Here is a 17,008-nt window from a genome sequence, read left to right on the forward strand (position 1 = left end):
TTCTATTTCCTACTCCTCAGAAATACCCAATATCCATACCCCTTTTCCTGGTTGGCTGTGGTCAATTTTCTCTGACACTTTTAGAAGTGTTTAGGCCCTGCATGCATGCATGGTGTGCCTATCAGAGTGGTGTTTGCTCATAGTCTTAATTTCTGTTCCCACTTTTCCCTACTTAGTGCATTGGACATTGGGTTGTATCTAACAGATTCTCAACAAATATTTGAGTAAACTAAATCTGTGGATAGGGTCAAATTCACCAGTGTCTTATGCAGAAAAAGAAAAAAGTGTGGGTATTATACTGAAGAATTAAGTGGTAATGATACACTTTCCCTTTCTTCACCCCATCTTTCAAAACCTACTGGTGGGGATTTGGAGTTAGAAACAAAGTATTCTCAGGTATGCCCAGAGACATGGGCATTATTTTGTGAGATAGGAATCCTTAAAGAAATTTGGATCTGGCTGGAGAGTCTTTTGTAATGACAGTAGACTCTGAAGTCTAAGAACAAACTGTGACTTTCACCTGGTACTAATACCCTGTCCAAATACTATGAGTAAAGCTACTTTTTCTGTTGAGATGCCTAATCTTTACTGCTACAGTTACTAATATTTTGTATTCTGTTCATGATGAAATGCATAGTGACAGATCACTCACACAGCCTACCCACTCTAACAAATTATAATCTAGCCTCAGTTATCAGGATCAGATTGCTTATCCACGGTCTCTTCAAAATTCATGTTTTCCCCTGAGACAAACATGATCTAACTTCTGGTGAAACCAGTTATTAGCGTGGTAGATGAGTCTTCACTGTTAAGATGGAAGTTTTTCTGGCTCAGGTCCTGTACCACTTATAAGGAAAGATATGACACACAAAAGGTTCTCTATATTACACCATCTAAAGTAAGTCACAGCCTATTTATACTTGAGGCATTTCTTTATTAGGGTGTTGCCTTACCTTATCACAACTACCTGGCCTTTATGGCAAAGTGAGTTCTGAATGTATTCATATTTTACAACAGACAGTATACACATGTAGTACATAAAATCTTTACAACACTTTCTGAAACAATGTTCTTTTGAAAACATGAATTTCCTGCTCCTAATTACTGATACTTACTTTGCTCTTGTAGTAAATGCCTTCCTTTGAAACATCTTTTTTTTATAGGATTCCCTGAATTTTCTTTGTAAGGTGCAAACTCACGTTGAAGATGTGTTCCATTACTTACTGAAGACACTGAAATTCTTTCCATTCTCAGTATATGTGAATACCACCTTCCAAGTTTTCACTTTATATATATTATTTATTAAGGGAGTTCACTTAAAACTCTTAAAAGTCTTACCAGTTCAATTAGTATAATAGTATATTCTAACAAATCTGCATTTTTAACATGACTATGTTACAGACTTGACTATGCCTTTTCTTTTTCTAGGTTATCTAAATTGTTCTAGAAGTTATCTCCCTATCACAAACCATTATTGTTAAGTCTGTAATTCATGACCACTAATAAACTGATATTCCCTGAAGCTATTCTCTCCCTGAATTTGCCTGTTAGTGGCCCTTCTTGGATTTCTTTCCCCACTGACCAAAGTATAGAGTTCAAAATTATACCAGACTTTCTACATTCTTATTCACTCATTTATCCAAACATCTTTGTAATAGTGAATGTGATTTCTAACTGGAGTCCTTTCCTTTCATATTTTATGTCCAGAAATATATGCTTACTTGGGAGGATTTTTATTAAATGTTCCATCAATTTGAAAGGTTTTATATCTAGTGGTATTTTATATTCCTAAAGAGCTCAACTATTGTGACACTAGATCTGTCCTTGCTATGACTGAAGCATGTAGAAAGAATTCCTCTCATCATCATTTAGAATTCTTCATTTACACTATAAAAATTATAAGCCATGAGTAAGGATCTCAGAAATTCTTACATTCATAAAAATTTTCTTCTATTTGATTTCTTTGAGACTTGGAAGGCTGTGCCTCCCAGATAGGCATAGGCATCCGCATCCTGGTCCCATCCAGAGCATTCTCTCCCTCATAGTAGATTATCTTCTGAAATGTGCCACTGTGACTTTCCACATTTGCCATATTTAAAGATTCTTCTCCAGTATGGATTCTTTTATGCTTAGTAAGATTTGATCTGATATTAAATGCCTTCCCACAATCATTACATCGGTATGGCTTCTTTCCAGTGTGGATCCTTTTGTGTTGGTCAAGGACAGATCTGTAATTGAAAGATTTCCCACACTCACAATTATAGGGTTGCTTTCCACGGTGGACACTTTTATGATTGATAAGACTTGAGTGTGAAATGTAGGCCTTTCCACATTCATCACATCCATAAGGTTTTTCACCTGTATGGATCCTTTTATGCACTGTGAGGCCTGAGCTGTTCCGGAATGCCTTCCCACACCAATCACATACATAAGGTTTTTCCCCCGTGTGGATCCTCTTGTGTTGGGAAAGAAGTGAGCTGTAGCTAAACGATTTCCCACACTCAACACACTTGAAGGGTTTTTCCCCAAGATGGACTCTCTTATGGCTTATAAGAGTTCTGCTTGAGAAAAATGCTTTTCCACATTCATCACACGTATAAGGTGTCTTGCCAGGGTGTGTACTTTTATGGTTAATAAGGCTTGAGTGCGAGATGTAGGCCTTTCCACATACATCACACTCATAGGGCTTCTCCCCAGTGTGTATTCTTTTATGAACTTTAAGGCTTGAGTTGTTTCTGAAGACCTTCTCACACCTGTCACATTCAAAGGGTTTTTCTCTAGTATGAACTCTTTTGTGTTGAGAAAGGAGTGAGGTGTAGTTAAAAGATTTCTCACACACATCGCATTTGTAGGGCTTTTCTCCAAGATGAATCTTTTTGTGGTTTAAAAGGGTTCGGTATGTGATGAAGGCTTTCTCACACTCATCACACTTAAAGGGCTTTTCCCCAGGGTGGACACTTTTATGATTTATAAGGCTTGAGAGTGAGATGTAGGCTTTCCCACATTCTTCACATTTATAAGGTCTCTCTCCCGTGTGAATTCGTTTATGTACTTTAAGGCCTGAATTGTTTCTGAAGGCTTTTCCACACTCATCACACCCAAAGGGTTTCTCCCTTGTATGAATCCTTTTATGCTGTTCAAGGGCAGAGCTATAGTTGAAGGATTTCTCACAATAGCTGCATTTATAGGGCTTCTCCCCCATGTGGATTCCTTTGTGATTTTTAAGGCTTGAGCGTGAGATATAGGCCTTCCCACACACGTCACACTTGTATGGTTTTTCCCCAGTGTGGAGCCTCCGGTGAACTTTGAGACCCGAATTGTTCCTGAATGTTTTGCCACACACATCACATACATAAGGTCTCTCTCCAGTATGAATGGTTTTATGCTGAAGAAGAAGTGAGTTATAACTAAAGGACTTGCCACACTCCTTACATTCATGGGCTTTCTTTCCAGGATGAATGCTTTTATGGACTGCAAGGCCTGAACTATAGCTGAATGCTTTGCCACAGATATCACACTTGAAAGGTTTCTCTCCTGTGTGGATCCTTTTATGCACTATGAGACCTGAGCTGTTCCTGAAGGCCTTCCCACATTCATCACATTCATAAGGTTTCTCACCAGTGTGGATGACTTTATGCTGAATGAGGAGAGAGCTGTAATTAAAAGATTTCTCACATTCATCACATTTATAAGGTTTATCACCAAAGTGGATGCTTTTATGATTTAGAAGTGTTCTGCATGTAATGAACGCCTTCCCACATTCATCACATTCATAGGGTTTCTCACCTGTATGGATCCTTTTGTGAACCCTCAGACCAGAGCTATTACTGAAGGTTTTCCCACAGATGTCACATTCATAGGGCTTCTCCCCTGTGTGAATCCTTTTGTGGACTCTCAGACCAGAACTGTTCCTGAAGGCCTTTCCACACTCACCACATTCATAGGGCTTCTCTCCAGTGTGGATCCTTTTATGTTGGTCCAGAACAGAACTATAATTGAAGGACTTTCCACATTCATCACATTTACAGTTCTTCTCTCCAGAATGGGTGCTTTTGTGATTTATAAGGCTAGAGTAGGACATGTAGGCTTTTCCACACTCTTCACACTTATAGGGCTTCTCACCAGTATGAATACGCTTATGGACTCGAAGGCTGGAGCTGCTCCGAAAAGTTCCCCTACAGTCGTCACACTCATAGCGCTTTTCTCCAGTGTGCATAATCTTATGTTGAACAAGACGAGAATTGTATTTAAAGGATTTTCCACACTCATCACACTTATGTGATTTCTTAACAGCAGATTTCTGCTGTGGAGCAGGGTGCATGTTACCATTAATGTTCTCCACATGTTCACCTTGTTCACTAATTTTTGGTTCTGTAGGGATAGTCTGGTATATGGTATTTACACTTGGGTACAAATTTTTCTCAGATGCTTCATCATTCTGTTCTATTTTTACATTTTCTGTGCTCTTAGATTTGTCAATCTTTTCTCTGATACTACTTTTATCTTCTTTCATTATTTTCCATTCAGGCCTTCCCAATTGCTTCTCTACCCAATCACAAGTGTCACCAATCTGAAATGTCTGTATATGATCCTTGTGAAGAATTTCCACATTTGTGCACTGAGAGTCTGCATTTGAATTACTTTCATTCTTTTTAGCTGACTCCTCATCTTCCATGCTTGTCTTCAAATGTGACACTAGACCAAGAAAATGAAAATGATAAATTTACTTAGGAAAAAATGAAATAATAATAGCAAATAACAAAATCAATTTATCCACTTGACAGATACTTGCTTCTTGTGTGGCAGGTACCATTTTAAAAATAATTTTTAAAGATTTATGTGTAAGAGTGTTTTGTTTGCATGTGGTAGTGTGCACCATGTACAAGCTTGGTTGTGAGCTACCACTGAGTGCCAGGAACTGAACCCAGGTTCTCTGCAAGAACATTAAGTGTTCTTAAGTTCTGAGTCATCTCTCCAGCCCAGTAAGAACCATTTTAATTGTTGGGGATAAGATAGGAGATATTAATAAGATTTCAACACCTTCAGAACTACTGTTAAAACTAGAGCCCAGATTGTTAATCCAAAGAACTTTTTCATTTCTGCATTAACAACCTATTATGTGGGAAACCAGCATTGGACCAACTCGGATCCCCTAAACATGGATCTCGGTTAGAAGGCTTGGACAGTCTAAGGGAACTCTGACAGTGCACAAAAGGACTTTGGGAGCACATTCCCCATAGAGGGATACTCCCTTAGCCTAGAGGCAGGAGAGAAGGCCTAGTCCCTACTCCAAATGACTTGACAGATTTTGTTGATCCCTCCTGGAAGGCATCACCCTCCCTGTGGAGTGGGGGTGAGGTGAGGTGGGGTGGAGGCCATCAGACGGAGGGAGAAGGAACTGGGACTGATATGTAAAATAAGAAAAAATAATTTTAAAAAAAGCTGAAAAAACAAAACACAACCTAGCATAAAGGTAAGTTACAAATGGACTGGATCGATACACAGAACCACAGTCAATACCAATCAGTTTCAACGTCACCAATACCAATCAGTTTCAACATCACCAATACCAATCAGTTTCAACATCACCTCATAGAAAAGCAACAACAACAACAAAGTGTCTAAAAAACAGATGACAGGAGGGGAAAAAATGGGAAAACAAAGGCAAGGTTAATTTTTCTTTGAACAGTTACACATAAATCAGGAGAGAATAGGTAAAACTAAAGAAGAGGATAAATCAGTACCCTAGAAGAGGGATCAGGCAGGTTAGTAGTTATAAGATTATGAGGACAGTGATGAAGAAATAAAAAAGAGAAATCTTCAGCTAGTGTAAAATTGATCTGGCCTTCTGGACTTTTCTGTGTATGGAAAACACTGTTCTTGGAAAGTGGCTAAAATCAAGAAAGAACTTACATGGTAGAACATGTTTCAGCCTGCCAAAGAATAAATTTTCATTCCTATTTATGAATAAATTAGTCATATAGCATCTCAAAGATTACAAGCAGCAAAGTGTGATGGTTCAATCTTATAATTCTAGCACTTTGGAGGCTGAGGCAAGAAGGTGACTACATGTTCCAGGCCAGCCTGAACTATGATGTAAAACCTTGTCTTGAAAATGGTGAAACAAAGATGATAATACCACAAAAGCCACTAAGCAAAGTATAGTTGGCCCTTCATACCTGCAAGTTCTGCACCTGCAGATATAGCCAATCATGAATCAAAAATATTCAGAAAAACAAAGTTACATTTGTACTGAACATATATAGGCTTTACTTTTTAACATTATTCCCTAAACAATATAATAAAGACTCACACTTTTTAGGCACAAGTAATTTGAAAAATGGCTTAAAGTACACAGGATAATGTGTAAAGGTCATTTGTAAATACTGTATCATTTTAAATAGGGGACTTGAGCATAGCAAAGTATATGGCAGACTGCTATCTGTGAGATCTTGAAACTAACCCCTCATATAGACCAGATTCAAATACCTAGTTACATGACCTTTAAGAAAGCTACTTAATATCTTTGTACAGCAGTTTTTCCACCTATAAAATGAAAATAACAGAGCCACTGTAAATATTAGATGATAGTCATATAAAACCAGTAAGAAAACTTGTCCCTTGGTCAGGGCAATGTTAATAGAATTTTATTATTTATTATGGTATTAAAGGTTAAACTACTGGATCAAGGTTAAAATATATTGAAAAAGCACATGGTTTAGAAAAAGATAAACTCTCCAAAGCAGACTTTAATACCCAAAGTAGAGATCCTGTTCTGAAGGTACTTATGTGACATCAATACCTACTTTCTGACATACTGAGTTCTAAGAAACTGCTCTAACTTATTCCAAAATCCTAGAAAATAAAGCATCTATAATCATAATCATCTTTCCCTCCTGCTCTGGGTAAAATTTCAGTACATTAAGGTGAAATTCTGTGAATTTTAGAAAACTCTATATGTAACTGAGGGAAAAATGGGCAATAAAAGATACATGATTTGGTATGGACATGTGCAAAGAGTACATATTATGCAACTCATTTCCATAGGAATAATAACCTCCTTTAGGAATAGAAATAGCTAAAATTTAGAAGATCATTAAGATGAAGAATCATCCAGCAGACATTAAAGCATAAGCTGGTATAGCCAAGGAAATATTATATAAAATTAAATCCCAAGTAGGATGTCACTGAAGAATGTGTATTACTTTGGGTAGAGCAGTCCATGATACTTAAAAGGTAGAACTAATATGTGAGCTAGTGGAGTTCCAGAAGCTTCAACAGCAGTATACACTATACTTTGCTATTTCCACATACAACAGAGACTTTCCATCCATTTCTTTTTCAATTTTAGCCCCTCCACCTTCCTCAAAAGAAGGAAAATGTTAAGGTTCCTACAGTCATAAAAATCAATTTCCTAAAATAAAAAGTTGCTAGGGAAGAAAAAGAGCTGTGACTACTAGCCATTCTGGCTATTAACATGTGCTAGAATTATAAATGTGCTTCTATAATTTAAATGTGTTACTGGCATATAAATAGACATACCCAGAAATTATTCCAACTACACACAGAAATTGATGATGAGGATGGCATTACTGGGGAAAAGACAGTTTTTTAAAAATAGTGCTGTAACAAATATAAAGCCATCTGGGAAATAAAAAAAAGATAAAATTAGATCTTTTATACCACATAAAGGGACAAACTCCAAAAGAACAGAGCTCTAAATATAAAGAAGCTTGAAATAATGACACTAGAATAACATACTAGAAAAAACAAAACATAAGTTAATGACTACGACCTGGGTATAGAGAAAGCTTACTAATCATAACCAAGATGCAGTACAAGACTGATGTTTAACTACATAATACATTTTTATGGTAAAAATAGCATATAAACAACTTCCTACCCCTACTCTCAAAACGGTAGAAAATACTGTCAGAATTGTGATGAGATGTGAGGGAGAAAGGCTATACTCTTCCCAAGAACCCTACCTTAGGCCCTAAGGTTGTGTGACAAGGTGTCTGAGTCTGTCCAAAGTCTGTTTGGCTTATTAAGAGCTACTGGTACTCTAAGCTAAACAGTACACAAAACAAAATCGTCCTGGAACAGAGTCGCTGCTTCAGTAATAGAACTGCTTTCAAGGTATAAAAATGTGTTGGAACTTGCTGTTGGTAGAATACTACAGAATGAACAAAGTACAGATGATGTGTAATTGGTGAACACTGATTCAGTTGCATATACTATTACAATGCCTCTGAAGACTGGAGGTGTAGCTAGCTATATGAACAACAGGTAGATCTCATCTATCAGCTTAAAAGAGACACTTCAGTAGCAGATCAGCAGTTCTAATAGTTATTGGGACAAAACATTTGTCATTAACTGGAATGTACTCAAAACAGAAAATTAGACAAACAAATATCTATGTGCCTAGAAAGACGGGTAATTTGGCCCTTAAGCCTTATGATCCCACTGTACTGATTTTTAAAGCTGATATAACTGCTCTGCTCCAGGCCATTACATTTGAGTCCCTCAGGACTATTCTGATTCCCAAGCACCTGATAGCTCATGCTAGTTTATCCCAAGATCAGCCCTTATAGCAAATAAGTTACATTCCAAGGGCTAGACTGTAAAAAATCTAGCAGCACAACTGTTCTTAGTGAATGACTTCTTGGAAGCAAACCTGGCTCTGGTCTTCATGTTTATTATATACCCAGCACCCCTCACCCACTGCCCAGGACTGGATCACCCCAAAAACAGGCTTTGGAGAATGGTCAGATTTCTTTCTGCCAGACTTTGCAGATTCCACAGTAACATCTGAGTCAACCTACCTAAAGGGCCTAAAAAAAGTGACTCCTTTAAGAATCTGCAACAAGAAGTTCCTGGAAAAACAGGGTCTCCAGGGTGTGAACAGCTGTTATGCCATTAGTTCTTTCTCTACTGAAGCTGAAAAGGTGGAAGATATACAAAGCTGCTTGATCAAGATGACATGGGCCTGTCTGATTGGGGCTGATGGCTCTGCAAGACCACATAAACTAGAGAAAATGGTAAATGGCAGCTGTGAAATCAGTGAGAAGTTTAAACTCATCCAGGGGTTTGAAGAGCCCTAGTATCAAGCCCAATTCTTGTACCAATTCTAGTGCAACCAATCCAATGATGTAGATACTGAAAGTCTAAAGTGCTTGAAGGCCATGAAACCATTGTCCATTCCCAGCAAAATCAGGATTGTCTTGTCTAGAACCAACAGGACCCATATAGGATACACTGAACCTTTTGTGAATTTTCAGAAAGAAGGGAATTAGGAGGAGAGGGAGAAAAGGAAAGGTAGAGGGAGAGAGTGAAAGAGGAGGAAGGGAATATTGAGAAGTAGGTCTCTGTAGAATAGCTTCTGGAGAAAGAAGGAAAGGACAAGGTGAAGGGCCTGTGGAACCCAAACCTAAGCAAGAGAAACATAGTCCCTGAATATGTGCCTTTGTTCTTCTAGAAGAGCTAACAGGACAAGCTAAGGCACCAAACTGCAATGGCTCTCATATTAGAGTTGCTGACTTTATCCAAGTCATAAGGATCAGTTTCTTTTCAGAGTGGCTTACTAGGTCCTCATTGTAAAGAAAGAAGCCCCAAAGAAATGCCTACAACTGGGGACGACTGGCAAAGAAAAGCCTAGAAGCCCCATGGCCACTTCCTGTTGTCCCTTTTAACACTCTTTACCTGGGGAGTACCAGAAAAGGAGGAAAGGAACCTCAGTCCGGCTCTGCTCTAGAGGTTAATGACTGCTTTGAGAGGAAGCCTAGATACACTTCTTAATCAGTCTCTACAAGAAGATAACCTAGACTGGGATAACCAGGCAGCATTTGCGATCTTCTTTGCCTGTAGGCAGCTTAAAGTTGGTAAAAGCCAGAGGTTCTAACACACTCCTCCACAGACATGAAGGAATGGACTACTAGAGTCAAGGAGCTTTTTTCTGCAGACCAGCATACATAAGTTCAGTGACTATGACTTGAGTTTTTCCTTTCTAATTTTAAATTAGGGAAGAAAAGATATTTTGTAACAGAAACAGCCTGTTGATGCTAATATGGCTTTTTTTTTCTTTAAAATTTAAAAAGTAAAAATTTACCCCCACACTAGAAACAGCTTCTTGGTGCACAGGCTTCTATGACAAACACTGTAGTTTGAAAAGTGGGATATTTCTATGATCAAAATAATGTTAAAATGTTTTAAAGCTAGTCACTAGTCAACTTCCTTAAGGTTTTTCTTGCTGTGGGCTTTCTTATAGTCTACAATAATTATTTTGTTCAGTGACTATACAGGATGCTTCACATAATAATCATGCCAATACAGTGTTTCTCCTTTAAAAACGAAAGCAAAAGACAATTAAGCATATAAAAACATACTTATTTTCACCAATAAGAGAAATATGTATCAGAACTTCAATAAGATAGTTTCTCATGTTATGCTGACCAATGTTCAAAACTTGGCCATTTACCTTGTTGATAATACACTGAAGAAAACAAGTATTCTTATAGATTGCTTATAATGCAAACTTACATAATGCTTGTGGTGGGAAAATCTGTGATAATACATGAATTTTCCTTCAATCCACAATTAACAAATAACACATGTATGCATGTGTATACTTGCAAAAACATGTATACAGATAACTGCTTTTTCTTTTTTCTCCTCTAGACAGAGTTTCCCTGTAGAGCTTTGTAGATCAGGCTGGCCTTGAATTCACAGAGATCTGCTTGCCTCAGCCTCACGAGTGCTGGAACTAAAGGTGTGCGCCACACTGCCTGGCAAAAAAACTGTGTGTATGTCTGTGTGTGTATCTAGAGTTAGAGAACTATGATGTATTAAATTACCCTCAAATAACTTGGAGAAAATGTAAATGAGAGAGCAAGAGGACAAAATGAATTAAAACATTAACTACTGATGAATATGAGCAAAAGATATCTTTAACTATTCTTTAAAAAAAATTTCTTTTTATATGTATGAATGTTGCCTGTATGTGTGTGTGTATACCATATATGTGCCTGGTGACTAAAGAAGCCAGGAGTTGGAGCCCTAGAAATGAAGTTACAGTTTTGAGTGTGGGTGCTGGGAGCTGAATCCTAGTCCTCTGGAAGAGAAGCCAGTGCTCTCAACAGCTGAGCCATCTCTCTAGATCTCTTCTTTTGCTATTCTTATTATTCAATTTTTTTCTGTATATTTAAAATTACCTTCAAATATAGTTTTCAAAATATCAAAAAATACACTTTGAATTCCATCAATTCTACTTCCTTTCCAGGTGTCACTCTCAACCCCCTGCCTCTCTGTCTAGTGACCTCTCTTCCTTTAAGCCTCATCTACTCAACCTGATTGCTTTCACTCAGACCACTACATTTCACTACACTCTTTATGTATAACATACTTACTTTGCATGTTGCTGATGTTCATATGTTCCTGATCCTTTCATTTAAACTTTCCTCTTGACTCTATGCTTAACTACCCCCTTCTAAACATACAGCTCTGTATGTATGACTTCTGCCACTCCTAAAAAACTGTTAGAAAATTATCCTTGGCCCATAGCCTTTTATCCAAACACAGATCCTATTATCCACCTCCACTGTCCTCTTTGCCTAAATCAGAAGCAGCCCCTTCTATTTCTCTCAACTTCATCCAAAATAGCCTGCAAAACTAACTGACTGTATTATATGGATACCAGCTTCTACACCTTACTTTCAGTCCTCCATAATTCTCTTCTGGACTACTGCCCTCTGGAGTCTTTCTGCCTTCTTTCTCGTCCCCAACCAGTACTTTCTCTAAGGGCTGTTATAAAATGTGTACTTGGTCATTTTCTGCTATAGCTTAACATCACACTAAAACAAAATCCATGCTTAAGTTAAACTGCCAATATATACACACACACATTTGTTTATATACACATATATATGTATACACACATATATACATATGTACATACATAACACACAGAGAGAGAGGGAAAGAGGGAGAGAGGGAGAGAGGGAGAGAGAGAGGTTGAGAGAGAGAGAGAGGTCTCACTATGTTATTGGAACTGGTCTTGAAGTCCAGGCTCAAAGAGCTCAGCTTCAGCCTGTCAATTATCTGGGATTACAAAAGTGTGACACTGTTCCTGGTAGAAGTAGATGATAAGGCCATAGAGATAATGTCTTTATGTTACAGCATATTAATGCCATTATTGTGGGACTGGGTTCCTCATAAAGAACTCTTATTATGGCTTGCTCTCTCTATCTGCTCCTCTACCATGTGATGCCTTTCACCATGTAAAAAACATAGCAAGAAGACCTCAGGAGATGCCAACATCTTAATTTGGGACTTCTTGGCTCTTGAAATTATCCAGTTTGCAAGATTTTTCTTGAGTAGCACAAAAAAACTTTTTTCTTGAGTAGCACAAAAAAACTAAACCCTTAACACACACACACCCCAACATCAGGACAAATCCTCTACATTGAGCTACCTTAATGCGTCCTTAGACACAAGATGGATACTGAGTTACTGATCCCAGCCATTGCACATGAACATGTGTGTGCATGTGGAGGCTGGGGTGTTGTCAGGTGTCTTCAACAATCATTCTCCATGTATTCTCTGAGTTGGGGTTTTTCATCAATTAAGCTAGACAGGCTGGCCAGGAAGCCCAGTAACCAGTAATCAGTCTTTCTCTTCTCAGGCTTTTCACATGGGAATCTGAACTCAAGTTCTGATGATAGTGTCAAAAAGTCAGGTCTCCAACCCCTGCATCAATTTTTTGACAAACTGAATTCTAATTTCCCTAATCCTTAGTCACTTCATTTCCTTAGGGACTGTATGATTGGCTACTAACTGGTCTCAACTGCATGAAATCACAAACACTACTATTTGTTTCTCCAATCTAGACAGAGGCCAAAGTCTTCTGTTGGGGTAGGGACTATTTGACACATCCAGTGTAGTACACACACACACACACACACACACACACACACACACACACACACAAAGAGGCAAAAGTACATCAAAACAGCAAGAGCATAAACGCTGTTAGCATATAAGAGAGAGTGTAATAAAGTGCACTGCCATCCTTATAAACACTACTGAGGGTACATTCTACTATTATGGTCATGAGTGAATGGTGCACAAGGAACTTAGATTACACCCACCCACAGACTTGGAGCTAGTCCAAGGAATGAAGGGATAGGTGAAACAAGGTCTATCCCAGAGCACATCAGTACAGACAGCAGAAAGTGTGGGAGGCTGATCTTCACCCTGAAGAACTAAGAACTGCAGGGGAACACTCTTAGGAGAACTAATGTTCCTAACACTGTAGACATTGGGAGCATAGAGCCACAGGTGAAACCAGCCAGGTAAGCAACAGGGCTCAGCAGCCTGACTCAAACGGCAGAGTTCACTTACTCCTCAGGAGTAAAGGAGTAGCATAGGCACTATTAAATCTGGGGTTGGCAATATTTTTCTGTATAGGGCCATGCTGTTGATTACAAACATTCCATTAAAAAGGTATAATAGCCCTTCTTAGCTTATTGTAGGATGGCTACTGCTACTAGATAGTATCAAAAAATAAAATCAAAGCTAAAGTGGGCTGTAATATAATGGTACTGTAGCTGTTAGTATATGCCACTTTTAATGACAACTAAAACATAAGAGGTAAGCTGGGTGGTGGTGGCACAAGCCTTTAATCCCAACATTAGGGAGGCAGAGGCAGGCAGAGTTCAAGGCCAGCCTGGTCTACAGAGTGAGTTCCAGAACAGGCTCCAAAGCTACACAGAGAAACTCTATCTGTGGACAGATGTTTCTGTCCCTCCCAGTCCCGTTGCCATTTAGTCCCAAATAAACCCACAGAGGCTTATATTATTATATACTGTTTGGCCAATGGCTCAGGCTTCTTATTGGCTAGCTCAAATACTAACCCATTTCTCTGAATCTATGTATCTCCACATTGTCTTGGCTTACCAGAGAAAGCCTGGTGACCTATCTTCCCAGTAGCTACATAGCGCCTTACTGGCAACTCACTCTCTGTGTTCCTCTCCTCAGAATTCTCCTAGTCTGGTAGCTCAACCTATACTTCCTGCCTGGCTACATCATGCCTATCCATTGCCCAAAACAGCTTTATTCATCGACCAATAAGAGCAACACATATTTACAACATACAGAAGGATATCTCCCACCACCTGTCTCAAAAAACCCAAACCAAACCAAACCAAACCAAACAAACAAAAAAACCCAGAAAACATATGAGGGTAAGACAAAAGCAGTATCATGAATTTGCTTTAAAATGCTTCACCCAAGGAAAAAAAAAAAGGAAAATGAGAAAAATGTAGCAGAATCCTGAAACTATAGGCATATAGTTCACTGAATTTGCTTAATTATTTTTCTTATTTCTCTTTAAGACAGAGCCACACTATATAGCACTGGCTGGCCTTGACTCACACAGCCTCTGCCTCCCAGAACTAAATGCACCATTGCTGCTGGGAGAATGAATTGGGGGAGGTGGTAAGAGAACCAACAATTAGAGTTCTGAGATGCAGTTATAATTGCTAGGATGGGTGTGGTAGCCATCATGTGTCCCCTATAACACAAGGCTACAAAGGAGCAAAATGGTTAATTTCTCAAAATGATGGGAAATCTCGATAGCCTGTTTTTAATAGACAGCATGACCTTGACAGTCTGGTAACATTAGCAGAAGTCAAACATGAAAAGGTCTCTGTCCCTCACAAATTGCATAAGACCCCAGGCTATTTCTGTGCTTGTTCGAATTCTATCCCTAACTCCTATAAAAGTGTATGCAGATAGCAAGAACCTAATTACTGTCTGTTCTGGTTAATGAGCTGTTACTTCTCAAAAGTTGAGACAACTCACAAGAGAGCAATCCTGATTCGGTGGAAAATGGCTCCCATGGTAAGAGACTGCAAGAAACAGGTACAACATGCCTGCAGCTACTTTTAATTTCCAGATTTCAACTGTATTAAACAAGGCCATGTCCTATAGCTCAAATGTGAACCAGAATTTCCATAGCTTAAGTTCTTAAATGACATATTTGATGACTATTATGAAGAATAGTCATTCAAATGACTAGAAGTCATTCAAACATATTCAGACAACTAGAATAAAATTAAGAGAGAATTTTTGCCAACTCAAGAGCACCCAATGGTAGACTGTGCAAATGGAAGATGGAACTATATGAGAGAAGTGATTTACCAACAAGAATGATTTGTATTCTGACAATTTTTACTTCTATTATTTAAAAATTAGGAATAAGGATTGAAGGGGTTTTTGTAATGGAGTATCTTCATAGCAGAGGAAAAGAGTTCTAGCTACTCAAGGAATAAGGGAAGCAAAAGACTATGAAAGGCATCTTAGAGATTTTTGTGACGCGAAGGGCTCACTCAGGGACTGGCTTGGAGCAAGTAATATAGCATATTTTGACTGAGTTAATGTAAAACAAAACAAAAAACAGTTTTTTAATCTCAGTTCCTCCCTAATTTCACAGTCCTTATCCTAGCACAGAATCATTCCAGGTACTACAGTTTGGGATAAAAAGACTGGAAATATCTCAAAAGATTATCAAACGCAACTCTTATCTAAAACATCTTTTTAAATGGCTAATCTACTCCAGGTCTGCAAAACAAACAACAAACCAGTTTCCTGACAGAGATCTTTAAAACAGATTCTGTTTACCATTTAAGGTAGGTCATAGGATAACCTTTGAGAACACTGGGGAAAAAATCTTGTTTTATACTAAATTTTCATTTTTAAGGTCTTTTTATATTTTAATGTCGTGGCCACATGAACATTACATATTCAGAAAGTCTTTCTCTCTTTCTGTCACACACACAACACACGCACGCACACAAGCTTAGGCGTACACAAATAAACTGGCCACCTAGATTAACCATATTAAGATAACACACTAGGACGGGCACGTCTCCACCTGGTCCCTGTTTATCTTTTACATCACCGCCCAATACTTCTCAAAGCTTTTCCCTAAGTCAACATTTTCTCTGTTTGCTGTGGTGCAGATCGGGCAGATGGCTTCCTCCGGTCGCACCCATCCCATCGGTCTGTTCTACACGAGTTTCTCCTCGGAGGGGTCTACACCTCTCGCCCACCAAAATAATGGGGAGGGGTGACCCAAATCAGGTCACCTCTAAGTATCAGAAACAAAGTTAACCACAACCAGGGCAAATTTTTAAGCGCTAATAATCGTCGTTCTCCTCCCTCTAAGCCCGAGATGGCTACGAACAGTCAAGGAACCCAGGGCGGATTCGGGCCCTTCCTCCGCCCGGAGCGAGCTCAGACCGCAGGAGCTGCGCTCGGGGCCCCGGCCTGGGCTTTGCCTTCCCCTTCACTCCTGGAAGACGCAGCCCGAGGCGCGTAAGGAGCCACGGTCTCCCCTGGGACCCGCCCGAGACCCGAGAGCAGAGAAGGGAAGGGCGTGGCGCGCCGGGGAGAGGCGGGAGCGCGGGCGGCCCGGGACTCACGTACTGGCTGTGGCAGCGCCGCGGGAGCCCGGCCGCCGGCGGGACAAAAGCGCGGACTGCACGGCCGGAAAGACCCGCGCCGCAGGGGCACTTCCGAGGCCGCTCTAGGATGCTGGAGGACTGACTCGATGGTCGGGCCCAGTATGCGCACGTGACCTGCGGTTTGTCGGTGCTCTGGTGGCCTCCTTACCCGAGGTGGAGAAGTCTTTCAGCCCGGATGCCCAAGATGTGCAGGGGTCGTTTTCCTGTTGTCTTGAGCTTTTATATTCCGGAGTGGATTGGGGGCGGTAGGACAGATGCTTCACTTCCTGCCTGTGAAGTTGAGCCCACAGATAATCAAGTGAGACTGGAGAGATTCTTAGGAGGGAGGGTTGAGCTCCTAAGACAAGCAAAATATGGGAGTCCAGTACCTTTTCTTTCTAAAAGACTTCCCGGAAGCCAAGGCCCTCCTCAATTGAGCTCAGATTTCCCTGAAGCCTGATATTTGGAGACTGCAGAAGTAGCCGACCTTTTCCACAGATACCTTG

The 17,008-nt window shown here is 39.6% G+C and overlaps 1 protein-coding gene across 3 annotated transcripts; it reads right to left on the minus strand.

Annotated features, from left to right (window-relative positions):
- Nucleotides 1–913: 913 nt before the first annotated feature.
- On the minus strand, nt 914–16,788 carry Zfp62 (ZFP62 zinc finger protein). 3 transcript variants are annotated; one of them, XM_051180846.1, is made up of 3 exons: nt 16,486–16,614; nt 7,543–7,644; nt 914–4,695 (listed from the first exon to the last, which is right to left on the minus strand). In XM_051180846.1, exon 3 carries the CDS (start codon nt 4,673–4,675, stop codon nt 1,919–1,921), a length of 2,757 nt encoding a protein of 918 aa, XP_051036803.1. In that variant the 5' UTR covers nt 4,676–4,695; nt 7,543–7,644; nt 16,486–16,614; the 3' UTR covers nt 914–1,918. The 3 variants fall into 3 exon arrangements, with proteins under 3 accessions (XP_051036803.1, XP_051036804.1, XP_051036801.1); XM_051180847.1 differs by lacking the exons at nt 7,543–7,644; nt 16,486–16,614 and adding an exon at nt 16,672–16,788; XM_051180844.1 differs by lacking the exon at nt 7,543–7,644 and having other exon boundaries at nt 16,486–16,634.
- Between the last annotated feature and the right edge of the window lie 220 nt (nt 16,789–17,008).

This window comes from Phodopus roborovskii, unplaced genomic scaffold, assembly GCF_943737965.1.
Source record: "Phodopus roborovskii unplaced genomic scaffold, PHOROB, whole genome shotgun sequence".
Classification (NCBI taxonomy): domain Eukaryota; kingdom Metazoa; phylum Chordata; class Mammalia; order Rodentia; family Cricetidae; genus Phodopus; species Phodopus roborovskii.